We start from the raw sequence: 19097 nt of genomic DNA, 5'->3' as shown, positions 1-19097 counted from the left end.
ACACAGAGAAACCCTGTCTTGAAAAACCAAACAAAAAAACCCAAAAAAACCTGTGGTGCAGATTTAAACAGAGAATTCTCAAAGAAATTTAAATGGCTGAGAAACACTTTTACAAAATGTTCAACACTTTTAGCCATCAGGGAAACGCAAATCCAAACTACTCTGAGATTCCTCTTACACCTGTCAGAATGGCTAAGATCAATAACACAGGTGACAGCTCATGCTGGCAAGGATGCAGGGGAAGAGGAACACTCATCCACTGCCACTGGGACTGGAAACCTGTACAGCCACTATGGAAATCAGCACAGAGGTTCCTCAGAAAGATTGGAATCCATCTACCACAGAGACACACTTGTTCAATGATGTTCCCTTATGCTCTATTCATAATAGCCAGAAACTGGAAACAAACTAGATGTCTTTCAACAGAAGAATAAAAGAAAATGTGGTATATTAGTAATGTATTACATTTGCTGTTAAAACAATTAAATCTGCAGACAAATGAATGGAACTTGGGGGGGGGGGGGGACGACCACGGACGGGGGGACGGAGGGGACTATCCTGAGGGAGGTAACCCAGGCACGGAAAGACAAATATGGTGGTATATATTTGCTTATATGTGGACATAATCTGTTGAGTCAATGATAAACAAGCAACAATCATCGAACCACAGAGATTAAATATAGAGTAACAGACTAAGGAGGACAAACAGATCTCCCTGGGAAAGGGAAATGAGATAGGTGTGGCTGGATGGGGAAGGCACAACCTGTTAACAGGAAGATTAAGTAGGAAGGGGGAAGGAAGAGGGGAAGACAGCTCAAGTTATGAGCCATTTGAGGGATAGTATGGCAAGTTAGTAAGAGCAGAAGCGTCCCAAAATATATACATATATGAAGGGGATCTAGATGAAATCGCCAACTAATGAGGGAGAGAAAGCAACAACTAGCTATCTTTTGTACTGAGACTGGGTTGCCTCCTAGTGACCTGTTGGCCAACATGGTCCCATGGGAATCCCCAAACAATCCAGGCTTGTTGTAAAACTATGGGTTGCTCTCCACAAACTGATAGAAGACAACACCTACACAGCTCATCAGACATGGAGATGCTGTGCTGGTGCCTACATGAGCCTTCACTCCCATATTCTAGGTCTTTGGCACAGGAAGGTTCATGCTACCAAAAGGAAAACAAAAACATTAAACATTAAATTAAAAACATGAAACTTGAGAGGCACAGGCAGGAAGATCTCTTGTGTTTGAGGCCAACCTTGTCTACAGAATGAGTTCCAGGACAGGCAGGATGACACACGCAAATTCTATCTTGAAAAATGGAAACGGGGGCGGGGGAGGGGAGGACCAACCCAGCCACAAACCCTTTGATCTACAATGGTGTCTTTCCTGCAAGATATGCTATGGCAATGGTAATACAAAGTTTCTGGGAGTAGCCAACCAATATCTGATTTGCCTTCAGGCCCACTCCATGAAATGGAACCCATAGCCAGCACTCATTGTGATACTGTGTTACCAAAAACCAGAGACTAGATAGGCCAGAGACCTAAGATAAAACCACACAGTATAGTCCAAACATAAAAAGTAAAATGAGAGGTAATGACAGTCTACTATACTAATATATCAGCCATCAGAGATGCTTCCTCCTGCAACAGATCAGAACAAGTACAGAGATCCACAGTCTGATATGAAGCAAAGAGTGAGAGACTTTGGAACATTCAAGAACACTAAATGGAATGTCTCCATCAAATCCCTCCCCTCAAGGCTCAGGGAACAACACTGTGTAAGATGAGATAAAATAAAATAATTTTATTTTAGTATTATCCCTTAGAAACCTGTTTGTTTTCTAATGAGAGACAGAAAGGAGGCAAGTGCAGATAGGAAGGGCAAAACTGGGAAGGAGAAGAAACTATAATCGGCATATAGTGTGTGTGTGTGTGGGGGGGGGGGGAATCTATTTTAAATTAAAGAAAAAAAAAAGCAGAGAATTGGAATTCCTGAAAAATATTGGATTATTAAAGCAGAAAAAAAACCCATATAATTGGCAAGAACTAATCTCTTCTATATCCTGTATGAAGCAACCAACCTGCAAACTTCAGGTGTGTGCATGGCTAGTTGCCAAGTCCTTGACAAGCTGATTTCAAAACCACACTTAAAGTTGAATGCTTTGTCTTTCCCATTGAAACTCTGGTCAAAGAGAGTTCAATCAAACTTCATGGGAAAAAAAGTAAACGTTTGTAATCCCACTCTAAAGTAGAGCAAAATCAACTATAATACAACCCAAAAGTTTCAAATGAAGAAGCAATCAACCCTCCTACTCCATCCCTGCCAAAGAGCAGGAGCAGCAGAGCTCCTTATTTCCTTTCCCTGTGCCCTTCCCCCACCCATGCTTCAAAGAGTAGTAACTGCAGCTAGGCACCTTCGGAAAACTAGGTGGAGGAAGCAAGTCCTTTGTGAGCACAGGAAAAGCAAAGCAAAATATGATTAACAATGCTAAAGATGTCTGCTGCTAAAGTGATCTCTAATTAAAATGCATTAACTGCACTGTCTGTGACGTACTGGTTTAATTTTTTCTCCCCAGTCAATATTCTTTCCAAAATACTGCAAACACTCAGTTTCATGTCACCTAAAAACTTACCAGAGCAAATAATTTAATATATGCAATCTGATATCTGATTTACTGAAATGAGTCCTTGAAAAGGGTAGAATACAAAGCAGTGACCTAAAGTAAACAGACTTATTAATTCTTGAGTCATCTCCTTACATAATTTCCTTCCACTGTATCTATGTGCTCACTGTTCACGTGTGTGTGTGTGTGTGTGTGTGTGTGTGTGTGTGTGTTTGTGTGTGTGTGTGGATGGCTTGGGGGCTAGAAAGACGGCTCAGTGGTTAAGTATACTATCTGCTCTTATAGAAGACAGGGAGGGGTTCGATTGCCAGCACTCACAAAGAACCTCATAACCCTCAGTAATTCCAGTTTCAGGGACTCTAGTGCCATCTTCTGGCCTCCGCTGGCACTGCATGCACAATGGTGCACAGACACACCTGAAGGAAAACATCCACCCTGCTTGTAAAAAAATAAGATTAAAAAGGGGGAGAGAGCACACCTGTACAATTGTTAAAGCAAACTAAAGTGAACCTACTGTTATAGAACAGAATATTGAGAACTCAGAAATTGGGGTGAGGGTTATTAGTTTTGGAATTGTTTTTAATATGAAACAGCTTTATGAAATTTAATGTCAGAAAACAACCGTGACAATAAGTTGTAAGCTAATTAAGCATTCCACCTCCTTTGACTTATGCACAATTACCATTACAGCTGAGAATCAAGGAAGTAAAAGGTAACATGTATAAGATGCCAAAGACCTAAGGTCCTGCTTGTGTAACGGATTACAAACAACATTCTAGAATAAAGTCTCTCTTATTAAAAGAAAAAGAAACGAGTATTTTTTTCTCATGTCTATATTTCCCACACTTGGATAATTACAAAAAAGGAAGTTAAGCCATGTTAGACCTCTGTCAATGTTTCTATTCAGCAGGCTAAAAACATATAAGCAGCACCTATAAACTGCATGTGGATACTTTTAACAAGATTTAAAGAAAACCTAAAGAATTATTTGTAATTAGGTGAGGTTGCTCACCTCCCATAATAACAGCCCCAGGGAGGCTAAAGCCTCATAGGTTGTAGGAGAGTCTGGGCTATAGGGTTAGTCCTGTCTCGAAACAGAGGGAAGGCAGGGAAACACTTGTAAGCAATAACTTTCTTATAACAACAAGTTCTAAAAGTCAACTACTCTTAGGCTAACACTTTTTTTTTTTTTTGGGGAAAACAATTATTAAAAGTCAAAGGGGCAACTTCAGAGAATCAGCTCAGTTCTCAGGTAGAGAATTTGTCTGAACAAGATCAATAAAACAATTCAACAAACTATATAAACATTTAGCTCCTGTACTTTTGTTTTTATTAAAAAGAACAAAAATGACCAGAATCTGAGAGAAGTTTCTAAGTGTTGGGCGGGTGGGGGCACAACCAGCCAGTGTTAGCACATTGTTCTGAACAAGCATGCTGCAGGCAGGCCACCAAGACTTTATTCTTAAAAGTAGTATGTACACAACTTAACTATTCTACTTCAGATCCAAACTAAATTTTCATGGTGCAAATAATGCAAACAGAGGAGAAAACAACCATAAATTGGAGATAGCCTTTATCTCACCTAGATGCACATTTAGAAATGGGGAAGGGGGAAAAAACATAATAAGGCCTATAGTAAGTAAAGAGCACTCACAAAAGCAAATGGAAGCCCAAGGGGAAAGTGCCAACGCCTCTATTACTAAATTGGAACTAGCTTGAATTCTAGTCAGAAATGTAAGCCAAGAATAAAAGCTAGCAGTACCAAAAAATAAAACAAAATAATAACTACACCGTGTAAAGAAGAAAGAGAAATAACAGTAAAAGATGAATGTAAACTATGTAAGATTCAAAATAGGAAACCATTTCGACTCCAACTCCCTCACTGTTACAACTTCAGCACGGGCTCACTGCTCATTAACTGGTCCTTCCCATGGAAACAACAAGTAACTTTCTACTCTTTATAAGGAAAAAAAGCCAATATACTTTCATCATTTTTTTGTTTAACCCAGTTATAATACTACTTAAAACATTTAACTAGAAAAGAATCTGCAAGCTGGACGTGATGGCGCACACCTTTAATTCCAGCACTTGGGAGGCAGAGGCAGGCGGATTTGAGTTTGAGGCCAGCCTGGTCTACAGAGTGACTTCCAGGGCAGCCAGGGCTATACAGAGAAACCCTGTCTTTGGGGGGAAAAAAAAAGTGTCTGCATCAAATGTTTGTATATATTTAAAATACTGAAGTTAAAGTCCATTATTAAAACAATGTAAACATTTTTAAATTTAAAGATTGCAATAAGCTAGAAGATTAAGAAAAATAGGTTATTATTATCTTTTACTTTGCTAAAAGACAAGGAACTTAATTTTACTTATCACAGCATCTGCATGTCTCTGTCTATATATTACACATGCCAGGAACCAGCCAGAGCCAGAAGAGGGCATCAGCTCCCCTAGAGCTGGCCTATAGGTAGTTGTGACCTGCCTGCCTCCTGTTGGTGCTTGGAACTCCTCCAGGCCTCTGCAAAAGCCCCAAGAGCACTTAGCTGCTGACACATGTCTCCAGAGCCAGTACCTCCTGCCCCCACAAACACACTTTTCTGCTTTCTGAGACAGTTTTCTTATGTTGGCAAGGCTGGCCCTGAATGAGATCCTCCTACTTCAGCCTCCTACGTCCCAGGATCATAGATATGAATCACCACAAATTGTTTAATAGTTGTGATGAGTTTCTTTACATAATTTAAATCTATTTGTCTACTGGAAAACCTATTTCCCCTCAAGATGCATTTACTTACTCTAATAAATTAGTTAACCTCATAAACAAATAAGTATATGGCAAAACAAAACCAAACCCTCAAATACATTTATAGATAGGTGCAGCCCTGAGCCAAAGATGAACAGAAGTAACCCTGGTGTCTAGACAATTCTCCTCTAACAGGAAGCTGTGTTCACTCCTGTAATCCTAGCTATAGCCAAAGTGTTCCTGTCTCACAACAAAGTCCCAGCACAAATTTATTGCTAAGTAATGCTATAATCAAAATATACTGAATGCCCTGAATATGAATGAAGTTTAATGAACAATTGGTGTGCAGTTCCTTACCTGGTATGGCTGAAAGGCACTATCTTCTGTTAAAAAATCCAGTTGCTTATCTATAAGGAATTCTACTGCAGTGATAGAACTAGGTATACTATTTTCAACCAATGGTTTGAAGGTCTGTCAAAAAAGAGAAAAGTTCTAATGGTTATTTTCTGGTTGTATCCTCAAAGTGTTATACAAAGGGTACATGGCAATATAATGGTTCAATAAGGTCGTCATAATGGTATAACCTAACGTTTTTATTAAAACCATAGAATACTTTTTATTCATTAAAAAATAATTAAACACAACCATAATTAATAAGCTGGAAATTATACTGTATCATGCTATAGACTATTTCTGAAAGACTACCAAGCACACGTGTATGTTTCTGCTTAACCCTGAAAACATGAAAAGAAGTCAACCACATTCACCCCTGTTTACTCCTAACTAGAGATGTTAGTCTAATTTTCATACTGAGATTTTAACTGAGCAGAAAGCATCTGACCTTACCCCACCCCTGCCTTGCTCCCAGAACAACTACAGATGCAGTTACTTCAATGAGAGCAGAGGGCAGCAGGAGAGACCAGTGAGGAAGAGCAGTCCCCACCAGCCCTGTCCTGTCTCTAGCTAGCACTGTCACAAAGCAAGTCTGAGATCACACAGCAGGCAGTGAGGTGGGAAAGTTAGAGGAAGGAAACAAGGGCACAGTGTTTGTTTTCTTAAATGACTATCACCACACTCTCATTCTTAGCAGAGTCAGAGTCAGTCAAAATTAAATGTATTCATGTATCTACTACTGTTTGTTCTAAAAGCTTTAAAATGAAAAGAAAATTCTACCATCTTAAAAAGTGTGGCTTTCCTAAGAAAGAATCAAAATCTGAAAAATGCAATTAAACAACTAGGCTTCTAAACTGCATATATGTGTACCAAAAGAACATTTCCTCATGACAAGGCAACTTGGGTACCATCTGGACACAAAACAACACTGTTGACCAAGACAGTACGTATCTCCCAGATTCCAAAGCTGTTGGTGCTCCTGTCCACCCTGTCTTGTAGCTATTATGTCTTAAAGAAATACAAAATACTCTGGTTATTACACAAAAAAAGTTTCAGTTTGAAGGGGTTCTCAAAGAGCTAATTTTCTACACTTAAGAAATTCTTACCAGGAGTTAAGTGGATTCATTAGGATGTATATTTTAAACATATCTCATTTCTATTCAATTAATATTCCTGAGCAAATAACATTTTCCTTATTTGAAAAAAAATTGAAAAATTACAGTATGTATCTCTAGAACCATCCCCAAAACAAACAAAATCTGTCTCTTCCATTTATTTTTAACATTTATGATAATTGAACCTAGTTAGAATAACTTTCTACTGTGTCCCAGCCTAACCTTTTAAGTACTAGATGTTCAAAATACTTTGTGTGAGAAATTAACTTTCAAAATAGAAAATTCCCACACTAACTGTACATCTATCATTGCCTGCTACCAATATTTTCTATTTCTTGGGCCTAGATTCCTAATATTTCATATAATTCTATCATTTTTTATAAGAGAATGTACTCGCTTAAGAGTTCATGTTATCTGATTATATGAAATATGTTAACATGATAGCTATCAAGTTAGCGTATTTCTACAATGAAAAATTTTCATATTATACTTCTACTTGTTTAGCATTGGTAAATGAGAGAACACTGGCTCCTTCTCAAAAGGACTTTCAATCTTTGGACATTTTCTGTTTCTTGTCCAAACACTTCAGGCCAAAGCATCAAGGATAACCCCCCCCCCCCCAAAAAAAAAGACTGGCTAAAGATAAAATTCAATTTAGCAGGACTGGACACTAGCAACATTAGCCCTAAGTACCTTTTTCTTATGCAAATAATACAGGTGTTTTGCATCTCCTAAGCCCCAGTCATTTTATAATATCAAAAACATTCCTGCGAAGATCTTCTCCAGAGCCCTTTTTGCAAGGTGGGCCGGCTTCAGGGGTAAAATTCACCAACTTAACATAATTTAAATTACTCCAGTTAACTTAGAAAGAGGATTAATTTCTAGATAACACAATTCCTCAAAATTGAAGGTATTTAGTTGACAGTCCTTGGTAAAATCTGGCTAGTAAATGTGTATGACAAATAGAAAGGCTAATTTACAAGTGACCCCGTGTACAGCTCCATTTAAACCTCACATAACACCCTCCCCAACCAGAGGTGCTCTACAGTGCCTGTTAAAGAAACATTAAGATATATTAAATACAAATCTGAAAAGCAGTTAAAAGAAACCATGATTTCTTAAAGTGGCAATCAACTATGTAACCATAGTAATTTTTGTACTTAACACACATCAAAAATTAAACAGATTCATGTTAAAATGGAAACAAATGGATTTTGTAGCTTTAATAAAGTTTCTCTGCTGTAGGTGCTCTGGAATGTACAGACAGTAGAACTCATGCATAACTAATTCATGACTCTAAAGACATTCTATGAGGAACTTCCTCAGCCTAAGGGGAAGCAAGCCCAGTAGAATATGGCCCTAATCACAAAAGACTTGAATCTTTGAAACCCCAAGTGAAAGACACTAACTTAAAACTGAACATTTAGTTGAAACAAATCACCTTTTTCCATTTTGTTAGGGGATTCAGAGTTCTGTTAAGGTCATCTGTTAGTGTTAACCAAACTTTAAAAATAGCCTAAAGCCAAAATAGACCGGCTGAGAGCCTATATTTCTAGAAGGGCCTACCACGCTATAGGAAGAATGCTCCAACAACTGTATCCTGTTTGGGGCTCCACGCTGCGCCACATTCCATTCACATGAGGAAGAGGCCAACAGATGAGCCCTCCCCGAAAAATATTTTTAAATAAATCATCTACAGTTCTCAAATACAACTCAGCTGCTCAGACAAAACACGTTAAAGCTCACCGTTTAGTACTTAACAGGAAATTCACGGGGCTTATGTCTACAGCCAGAGTTTCTAACAATCTCCTGTTAACATTTAACAATTCCTTTTTCAGATTAAAAAAAAAAAAGATTAAGCTCATTAAGTACAAAACTATAAGTCTAGATCTCAACAAAGGAAAATAATAAAACTAAACTATCTAGGCCACATTTTCTAAGTCAAGGTTTAGCCTACAAAATAGAAAAAAAGACTGGAGCTACTTTGAAAGAACAAAGTCCAAATTCCCACCCAAGCAGGTCTATTGAAAACATAATACTGTTAGAAAACAAGTTGGGGGTGGGGAAGGGAATATATCAGCACCCCCTCCAAAAAAAAAAAAAAACCCCACAAAACAAATGCTCCAAGTCCCCTTAAAACACTGCTGTCTAATTTGAAACACATCTGCCAAAACACTCAAAACAATTCAGCTCCAGTTTTAAATTAAATTTTTAGTGTTATAAATGATCGTCAACACAGAAAACCTCTTTCTAAACAGTTTTAAAAATACTAAAACTAAGAACACTGAGCCTAGAACTATAAAAGACAGTGACCTCAATTCCTAAGGCTAAGAAGCAAAACCAAATGGAATAAAGACAAAAGAAAAAGGAAGCAGAAAAATACGAACCGTACTTAGTTCTTGAGAATTTTAAAGTATCTTTAAATCTCAGCAATCCAAGCCAAGGCTTTAAAGGTCAGTAAATATAGCTGGCATTTCATTTTGTTCGTGAGCAGTATTTTTTTAATCGAGCATAAATACTTCTTTAGTCTTCAAAAACAATCACAGGCAAATGGCTTTCAAACCAAGCATTTCTGAGCTCACTTGCAGCGCCGTCATTGTATAGGAAGAAAAGCCAAGACCACAGAACGAAGCAGAGGCTGTAACCTAACAAGCCTGTGAGCAGCAAATGACGATTTTCTGTCTGCCCGGCTCAGCCCTGGCAGTGCTGCGGATTACAACTTGCTCTTTGTCATCAGCACTGTGGTGTTAACGACGAAGAAATCCTGCAGCTGAAGCACTACCGCATCCTCCGATCTGGGTCAGGATAATTTCTCCCGAGGTCGCTTACATAACCAGCAAGATACTCCAAATAAAGAGAACAGCCATCCATTAGCTAGAGGAAGCTTTCCCACTGTACTGTCTGCATGGAAACACACGGCAGTTGCTTCCAACAGCGCAGACACCCAAATGAGAACGAGTACTTGGCTTAGGGCGCTCGAGAGAAGGGAAGAGGCGGTGCTCTGTAAACTGTAACTAATCCCCCGTCACAGGTGCTGATGGAGTCACTTCCAGCACGAGTCACATTACTGGTGATTACTCATTTGGCTGCGGCCATAGAGACTGGCTCATAATTTTAACAACAGACAAAGACAGACTAGTGGCGAGACGAAGAGCTCAAATTTACCGTCGCCTTCAAAAAGCAAATACAAAGTTTTTGCTTTCCAGAATTAACAAAGAAAGAAAGAAAAAAACTAAAAAACTTGTAAATATCAAGTTAGCAAAAATAAAGAGTATCATTATACTACTTTTAAAATAGTGGTTTGGGATTTTAAAAATTATTTTGCTATGTAACACTGTACAGTCTGAACAGATTATACTTAGAAATACACACATACACATATATTCGTGCAATAACAATGAAAAAAGAGACTGAATTTGAAATAGAGCAAGAAGGTTTAGAAGATGAATAACATACAAGAGGGTTTGAAGGAAGGGAATGGAAAGGAGAAATGCTGGAATTATAAAAATCAAAAATAAAAGAAAAACTTATTTTGTCCTAAAATGATCTTTTTAAAAAAAAAAAAAACCCCAGAGAAAAATAAGTTTTACTATTTGTGAAGCTGAGTGTCAATGGTTCACTTCTGGTTCATCCCCTTACTTGGGAAGTACAAGGACAGGAGTTCTAGGTCATTGTCAGCTACCTAGGGAGTATAAGGAAAGCCTAGCCTAAAAACCTGTCTCTCCAAAAAACACGGTCCCCCCACCCCCAAGGAAAAAGACAGAAAAAACTGAGCACTGGATGTGGTGATGCAGGCCTGAGATACCAACACAGTGGGGGATGCTATGAGTTCCAGGCCAGCTTGGGCTAGCACAACCCTGTCACAAGGAAACATGAAAAGATGTAGTCAAGTAAAATAAGCTGACATAAACAACAAGCATCTCAGAAGCACCCTACAGAGAAGAGAAGAGAAGAGAAGAGAAGAGAAGAGAAGAGAAGAGAAGAGAAGAGAAGAGAAGAGAATTCTGCTGCTCAGTATTGAGTGGAGTGGGTGACTACGCATGAGGGGCCATGGGGCATCTGAAATGCAGTTCACCGGAAGTGAGGTTTGTGTTGTCTGAACAAAACAAAAGAACTGCATGCTAAGATGTAAGATAAATCCACACTGATTATAATCAATGATACCTTGGTTACATTGGCTAACATTATCATTCCCTGTGTGTTGCTTTTTAATTTTTAATAAAAGTGTGAAAAGGCTTAAAATTATATGCATTTCTTTCTGAACCAAGGCACTGTTTTCTCACTTTATGAACAGAGGTTTCTCAAGAACCCAAGGACCAGAGATACATAATATGATTTGTGGCTCCTTGCTAAACACTAGGCCACATTCACTCATTTTTGAGTATAATCAAATGTTAAATCTTTACTACATAAAATAAAATGTTAGCTTCTGACAGAAAGGCTTCAGTGTTAATATTTACCTAAAATGTTTTCAGTCCCATGAAGAAACATACTATGAACACATGCAATAAAAATGAGAAAATAAGGGCGGGGCGGTGGTGGCCCACACCTTTAATGCCAGCACTAGGGAGGCAGAGGCAGGTGGATTTCTGAGTTCGAGGCCAGCCTGGTCTACAAAGTGAGTTCCAGGACAGCCAGGGCTACACACAGAAATCCTGTCTTGAAAAAACAAAATACAAAACAAACAAACAAAAAACAAAGAGAGAGAGAGAGAGAGAGAGAGAGAGAGAGAGAGAAAATAACATTTTACTGGATGTTAACTGTGAGGGTGAGACTGGGACTGACATAAAGTTATGGCCAACCTGGGCAAGACTGAAAACTTATCCCTAAAACCAAAAATGGACACAGAATAAAGATGGTACAATAGGCATTGATTATTCTAAGTATTGGAGTAAATATGGTTTTGTTTCACAGAGCATAGGTAGTACTAAAATAAAATACTTTATTTTACAGGTGATGGATGGTACTAAAATGTTACTTTAGCATAAAGTATTATATTAATGCTGTCAAGTAAAGATTAGATCACAATATACAATCCTAATAACTCATTCGTATGACATAGAAAACACATGGATAGGGAAAGCAGGCCACATATGTTACAAAGGACTACCACTGAATGAATATATATATTCATGAATATATATATATATATGGCAATCTCTTTCTAAATCCTGAACAACACAGAGACAAAATGTTCATATAGCTAAGTACATTTTATTCTACATTTCTAAAATTTAAACTACATAATAATTCAAGTCTATTATTTCACAGGGCTAATCTTGTAGTAATACAGTACATACTCAAGTTTAATTATATATACAACAGACTTTGAAATGCTGCAAGTGCTATCAGACCCCAACAGAAGCAGCAGCACTGAGAACCACAGAGTCTGCCCAACTGCCAGTCAGCCATTCCTGTGCCCCGAGATAAAATCAAAATAACTAACACCATTACTGAGGAACCAACTATCATCTTAAACATATTTTAGACTATATCTAGGTGGAAGAAGAAAAGTCAAAAGGCATCTCTAGAGAACTTAGCTAGACTACTCTTGATGCACAACAAAGATTCAGAGATACATGCAAAAGGCTGGCAACAAGAAATGTTGAACTGGGATTTAAAGTATTTGAAAATGCATTAATACGTTTGTTCTTGTAATCAATACTGACCAGTTTCTAACACACAGCAAACAGTGAGGTGATGACACAGGAAGCTGCTTGCTTAACCAAGGCTCCTAGGTTCTTATTCTTTAAAATTCATAAGGGAGAGAAACTCCAATCAGACACAGGTGAAGGGCTAGTCAACCCCCACCCAGCCCTCTGCTGTAGAATAAGAGGCCTTTTCTAGAGGCTGAGCCAGGCTAGAGGAAAAGGAAGCTACGCCAGTGGGCCCAGAAATGTACATCTGGTTTCCTTCCTTTTTAGCTGGTTTCCAGGTTACAAGCTGAATAAATCAACAGAACTGAGAACTTAAACAGTGACAGGAGCTAAAAGGAAGGCAACACTATCTGGCGTTCCAAAGAAAATTTGTTCTTTCCGATAATATAAGACGGCTGTACATGAAATTTAGGGTTAACTGGACATTTTTGCTACATTTTAGCTTGGCCTATAAAAGTAAAATATATATATATATGAAAAAATGAAAGCCTGGTGATTTCTCCAACAATAAAGACCAGAAAAACCCCAAGAACAACAATCAAAAACTTCTGTCAGGGATATAATCAAGGCAATAATACTAGAGAATGAACCTCTTCTCTGTCCAATGTCCTAGCATTAAAGACTTTAAAAAGGAACCTTTCTCAATCAATCAATCAATCAAATCATATGAATGAATAAACTAGTAAATAACTATTAAATTTAAAAACCACCAAAGACATATTAATAGGAAAAAAATAAGTGAACAGTCACATCTACAAAGAACCTCAACTAGGTATGGCCTTAGATTCTGATGAATATTTTTCAGTGTAGCATGTTTCTATATATCTATGAAAATATATAGCAGAAAATTTCTCTATCATGATAAATACCCAAGGGAGTATTTTATTATTCAATGTATACAGATCCTGCACACAGTGCAAACACAGAAGAATATTGCTTTATGCCTTTAGGTTAAGTGCTCCATGTGCTTCTAGAGGAAACAGACCCCTCTCCTCACTCCCTCAAGGGATCCTGAGCTTAGGTTTCTACAACCTACGTACGCAACAGTTGGTAGGCACAGTGGTTCCCCGGTAAGTCTAGCTCTGATGTTGGAGATGGATTCTCAGAGCAAGTAGTCTATAGCCATATTGGCAAGCTCTGAGTTTTATTGAAACCCTGATTTGAAGGATAAAGCAGAAAAGCAATCAAGGAAGACTCATCACATCAACCCAGACTTCTACAAACACGTATACACACAAGTGAATACACACTGAGAGATTTAACACAATAAAACAAAACAAGCAGAAACCCTCAACTCACCCTTAAGTAGTAGTAGCACCCTCACTCAAACAATCTATGCGGGTGTCCTATGTGCTTGGTTCTGATGATAAAAAGATAAACTAGGGGGCTAGAGAGATGGCTCAGTGGTTAGGAACACTGGTTGCTCTTCCAGAGGTCCTGAGTTCAATTCCCAGCAACCACAGGGTGGCTCACAACCATCTATATTGGGATCTGATGCCCTCTTCTGTCACACAGATATGCAGGAAGATAGAACAGCCATTTACATAAATAAATCATTTTTTAAACATAAATGAAAGAAAATCTTTTTTCCTAGAATAATTCATGTCATTTTCAAAAAATATGAACATCGATAACTTAAATAAAGGATAGTAACTTAGAAATTACCTTGGAGAATTAGTGTCCCTTCTCCCATTCTCACTGTGGCCTGAGAAACAGCCGTATTCTATTCTAATACCCAGGCCCATTTTTTAATTTTGCAGATATCTTGTCAAAGGTTTACACTAATGATGGTTTGAAATTCTATATTATAGCTGAATTTGTAATTTTACAAAATCTTTTCCTCCTAGATTTTTGTTTCTCTTTAAGATGCTGGAGAAGCAAACCCAGTACCTCACAGACTTTATACTGAACTCAGTCTCCAACCCTTCTCAGGCCTTCTGAGAGAAGACACATACTGAAACTCGAGTTGTTTCTAACTTCAGACTTCTCTCTTTCAGAATTGCCCGCATTAGTCCTCTGGCCTCCTAATACTGAAGCTTTACTCAATTTCCTCTCTCGACAACTTTGCAAGCTGCGGCAGTAATGTCATTAATCCCAGGATTCTGGAGGTGCAGAGAGAGTTTTCCATTGTAGGACGACATGAAATGAGTATATTGTTTTCATGATTGCAAGCATAGGGTGGCAGAGAGCAAAGTATTCTGCCATCTGTTCTATTAAACTTTAACCTTTGAACTTTAAATAGAGGAATGTGAAACTAAGATACTACTGGAGGCCTGACTTTAACCAATTTTTTTTATCAACACATCCGGCAAAAGGTAAGTTAATTCACTACAGGCTGGTTGCTATTCTACAGATATTGACTACTAGCAGTGTTAACCTGGGATGTGCATCCTTCAAGCTCACAGATGATAAGGGATGCCTATGAACATCCCACTGCCTGGGAGGCTGGGACAGGAGGGTACAGACCACTAAATTCACACATACTAGATTCCAGGCCGGACTGGGCTACAGTGACAACCTGTCTCAAAAAAATTGAATTAGAAAAAAACAACTGGAACAAGGAAGGGTCAACCTCTAAATGAACCAAGAAAAGCTTGAGGACAAGATGGTGCACACCTTTAACCCTAGCGCATGGGAGGCAGAAGGCAACCTGCTGTACAGGTCGAGTTCCGGGCCAGGGGACACTACAGTTAGACCCTGTCTCAAGAAGAAAACCTTACGTCCTGTGTTTATAGCTTACATTTCTAGCTATGTGAGGATCGGGTAAGAGCTCTGCCATCTGCTGTAGTTCCAAACACTCGCGTGGAAGCATTTCATAGTGTCAGAAACTAGGAAGCCAATGCACGTATGTGCAGGTGACAAAAGGGAACAAATCAAAGTTGAAAATCACTAATAAGCAAAGGCAGAAGAGTGTTGGAAAGCAGAGGCAGGGGCATCTTCAGTTTTAAGCCAGCCAGGTCTATATAGTGAGTTTTAGGTCATCCAAGGCTACACTGAAAGACCCAGTCTCAAAAAGCAAAGGAAAAAAAAAAAAAAAAAAAAAAGGAACCTAGATACTTCTCATGCAGATGGAGAATCATTTATAACATATTTTAAGATTCTAATATTTTCTTTCTCAAATTAACTTAGTGCCTTAAGAGTACAAATAACACAATTGCATCGTACTTTCAAAAGCACTGCTACTGCAAATGGGCAGAAGTACTGCTACATACTAATGTACTATCCACAAAATAGCAAAGTCCTATTGTAAAATTTATTATGCAAGACTGTTGTAAGAACAAAACTACATGAAAGCTTGTAGGTAGGATGGGACCTCCATGGTTAACAGATCTTTTATCTCTTAAGGATGAAATATAATTAAACAATTATAATTGGTGGGGATGAGAAGTACTACACAGTTAAACTGACACAAGCACACATGCAAAGCATGCTATTAAAACTAGTAATAATTATAAAATGGGAATAAGGTGAGGTTAATCTGAAATAAATGGCCTTGAGCCAAGTGTATATCCTCAAAGGACATTTGTCATTATGTTTATAAAACTAACATCTTTGCCCTTTTCAGTTTATAACTAGCACTGAAATGTATTTTCCAAATTTACCCAATCACTTTTATGTCCTACCACGTTGGAATAAGGCTTCAATTTATTTCCTGGTATATTTCTTCTACCTTGAGAAAGCTTGCTTCCTGTGCAGTGCAAATCAGTAAAGTAAGGCTCTACACTTCCTATGGCCTGCTGCCTCCTTGTGAGTCAAAACCTCTGTTGTCAGCAAGTTTGCAAAGCGGAATGTTTCATTGAAAAAAATAAAGACTTTGAAATTTCCATTTCATGATATAACACAGTATTTTTTATTTTATTTGTTTTTTCAAGAGAAGATCGTTCTGTGTAGCGCTGGCCATCCTGGAACTTAGTCCATAAATCAGGCTGGCCTCAAGCTCAACAGAAATCCACCTGCCAATGCACCCCAAAGTGCTGGGGTTTAAGGCGTACCACCTCCACCTGGTCACAGTAATGATTTCTAATTTTAAAAAAGGAATACAGTTTAAGGTGACAGTGGTCACCTATCTTTAGTATTTAGATTTAAAATATAAAGTAACAAGTCATAAAATTTCAAGCATGTACCTTTAAAAATGTATAATTTATGCCAGTATTTTGACAATCATACAATTCCAAGTCCTGATAAAGTAGCAGAAAAGAGGACAACTTTACATAACCAGATATTCTAATACTAAAATGCTTCTTTCAGTTACAAGCCAGGAATAATTCATTTGAGATACCCATCACTTTCTTTTAACATGCTGTACATTAGGAAGCTGTGTTACAAAAAAGCAGAGAAAACAAATATACAAGGTGAATCTCAACAAATACTCATAAAAAAAATCATTCACTTCCTTTAAGCAAAGGCCACACACACAGCAATAAGATCTTATTAACTCCTTCTTCACTTCTGTTCTTTTTCCTTGAAAGCCTCATCCTAGCTCAGGTGACTTGAACTTGGGGTGTAGACTAGACAGGCCTCAAACTTTAGGAAATCATCCTGCTTCAGGCTCCCATGTCAGCCATGAACCACCATGCCTGGCTTCCAAAGCAGTTTCAGGAACTACATTTCATTGTAAAGAAAAACCCGTAGGTTCCCAGAGCTAACTAGAAAGGAAGAAACTGAGATCAATGATTCACATAGCATTAAATTTACTTCTGGATGAATGAAAAAATTTTCACAATTATATGCGTCATGGATTATAATAAAGACTTACTCCATAGTCCTATTTTTCTTGTGAGAGACTGGGCAAATAATTTCACAATTCCTATGGACTTAGAGCACTTTCTATCATTTTAACCATTTCCAAGTGTTAATACTTGACTACCTGGTTTTTGAAATTGCTTTATCTCAGAGACTCTCAATATTATCTTTTCATTAGGCCAGACATTAACTTTATACAGTAGTTTGACATTTAAATATGAATATTACTTTAAGTTTACAAAATTTAGTGTAAAAATCAAAAATATCATCTGAGTGTCCACTGAGCATTTTGCATACAGACACACACACACAAACATGCACACGCGCACACACACACACAGGTTGAAGGGCCACTTGCTATATTGCTTATATTAGACCCCAAAGCATAAGTGTTACTTCCATCTCAGTCTCTCTTTCCATTTGTCCTGTTTGCTAAGGATGGAGTTCAACCATTACCTTACGCTTACAGGGCAAAAAATAAACATTTTTCTACAGTAAAAAAAAAAAAAAAAAAAAGGGTGAGTAGACGCAATTGTGCATGCAGTTCAACTGTGTTAGCTGTGTCAACTGTAAAAACTGCCTGTGCATTTTTGCTCTGCCACTTCTACTTCCTTTGCCAAGCCTATGCTTTTTTTTTACTTTCACAGTGACAATTAGACTGAGTTTGTTGTGTTTCCTTCTATTTATCACTGTTAATAGTTGATAAGAATTCTGAAAGAGCTACTCTCCTGCCAGAACTTGATGCTGAAACTATACCGTTGGCCAAAGACAAGAACAGTTATTAAAAAAAAAAAAAAAAAAGTCCTCTTGTCGCGTAGCATTGATCATAAAAAAGAACTATTAATAGTTAAAAAAAAATGCAAATTCCTGGGCATGCAGCAAACTTAAAGACACAGAACCTCTGAGAGTGAGACAGAGACACCTATACTTTTAACAAATTCTTGGGCAATTCTAACAGCACATTTGACAACTCTAACCCTTTTGAGAATGATTAAAAACTATGGTTTTCCCCAGAAATACACAACAGTTAATATTTTGAGCAAATATTTTAGCCGAATTCCAAGATTATCTGGAGAACCTTCAAAAACTGAATTTTTCTGAGCCTTTCCACAACTTGCAGTGAGTATGTGGAGCCCAAGAATCCTTATCTTTAAACTGTTCTGTGGCTGTATTTGGCTAGCTTTGGAAAGCATTACCTCAGAAGGCTCAACAGGGTGCAGAATCGTTACCACTAACATCTCTGACCACCTCCACACTCCTTTAATATCAGAGTATTAATATACTTATTTTGTATTTTAAAAAAAACCCTAGATTTTGTAACTTTTACTAGCTAAGAGGAGTAGGTCCTCCTGCTGGGGGCGTGGGGGTGGGGGTGGGGCTGGCTCAAAGTGCATGCCTTTAATCCCAGCATTCAGGAGCAAAGACATGGGAACGGATCTCTGTGAGTGCCTGGTCTAAAGAGTTCTAGGAAGGCCAATGTACACAGAGAAACCATGTCTTGAGAAACAAAAACAAAAAAACAAACAGACAAACAACAAAAACACTTGGCCCAGGGTGAGTACATCTCTCAGCCCAGAATTTAAGACATTCTTTTGGCAGAGGTTACTCTGCTTGCTTAATTACTTTCTCAGTAACCACCAAAATCTTTAAATACCTTATCAATAAGCATACATTAGAAAGCAATCCATTTTTCAATGTGGAGCTGTGACTCATAAAGTGGTCCTTTGACAAGTGTGAAAATCCTAAGGCAAAAGAGGAGAAACCCTAATACCAGGTAGATGCCTTCTCAGAGATGTCTCTCCGTCTGAAACTACCAACAAG

General features: G+C 38.0%; 1 protein-coding gene across 29 annotated transcripts in view; it reads right to left on the bottom strand.

Moving 5' to 3' along the window:
• The window catches only part of Jmjd1c (jumonji domain containing 1C), a 159976-nt gene that overhangs the window by 60752 nt on the left and 80127 nt on the right, over positions 1-19097 (bottom strand). For 17 of the 29 annotated variants that reach the window (XR_001779409.2, XR_001779410.2, XR_001779408.2 and 14 more), the window contains exon 3: positions 5726-5839. The exons of 6 other annotated variants lie outside the window; for them this stretch is intronic. Coding sequence is in view for 6 of the 23 variants with exons in the window: in XM_006513035.4 (XP_006513098.1) it covers positions 5726-5839 (114 nt within the window). In the remaining 17 variants the exon portion in view is untranslated. Of the gene's footprint in view, positions 1-5725; positions 5840-9263; positions 10081-19097 lie in introns of those variants that run through there. 6 more of the 29 variants (XM_030244808.1, XM_030244818.1, XM_030244813.1 and 3 more) reach the window with 4 other exon arrangements.

This window comes from Mus musculus, chromosome 10 (genome assembly GCF_000001635.26).
Source record: "Mus musculus strain C57BL/6J chromosome 10, GRCm38.p6 C57BL/6J".
Classification (NCBI taxonomy): Eukaryota; Metazoa; Chordata; class Mammalia; order Rodentia; family Muridae; genus Mus; species Mus musculus.
This window is presented reverse-complemented; position numbering and strand designations above follow the sequence as displayed.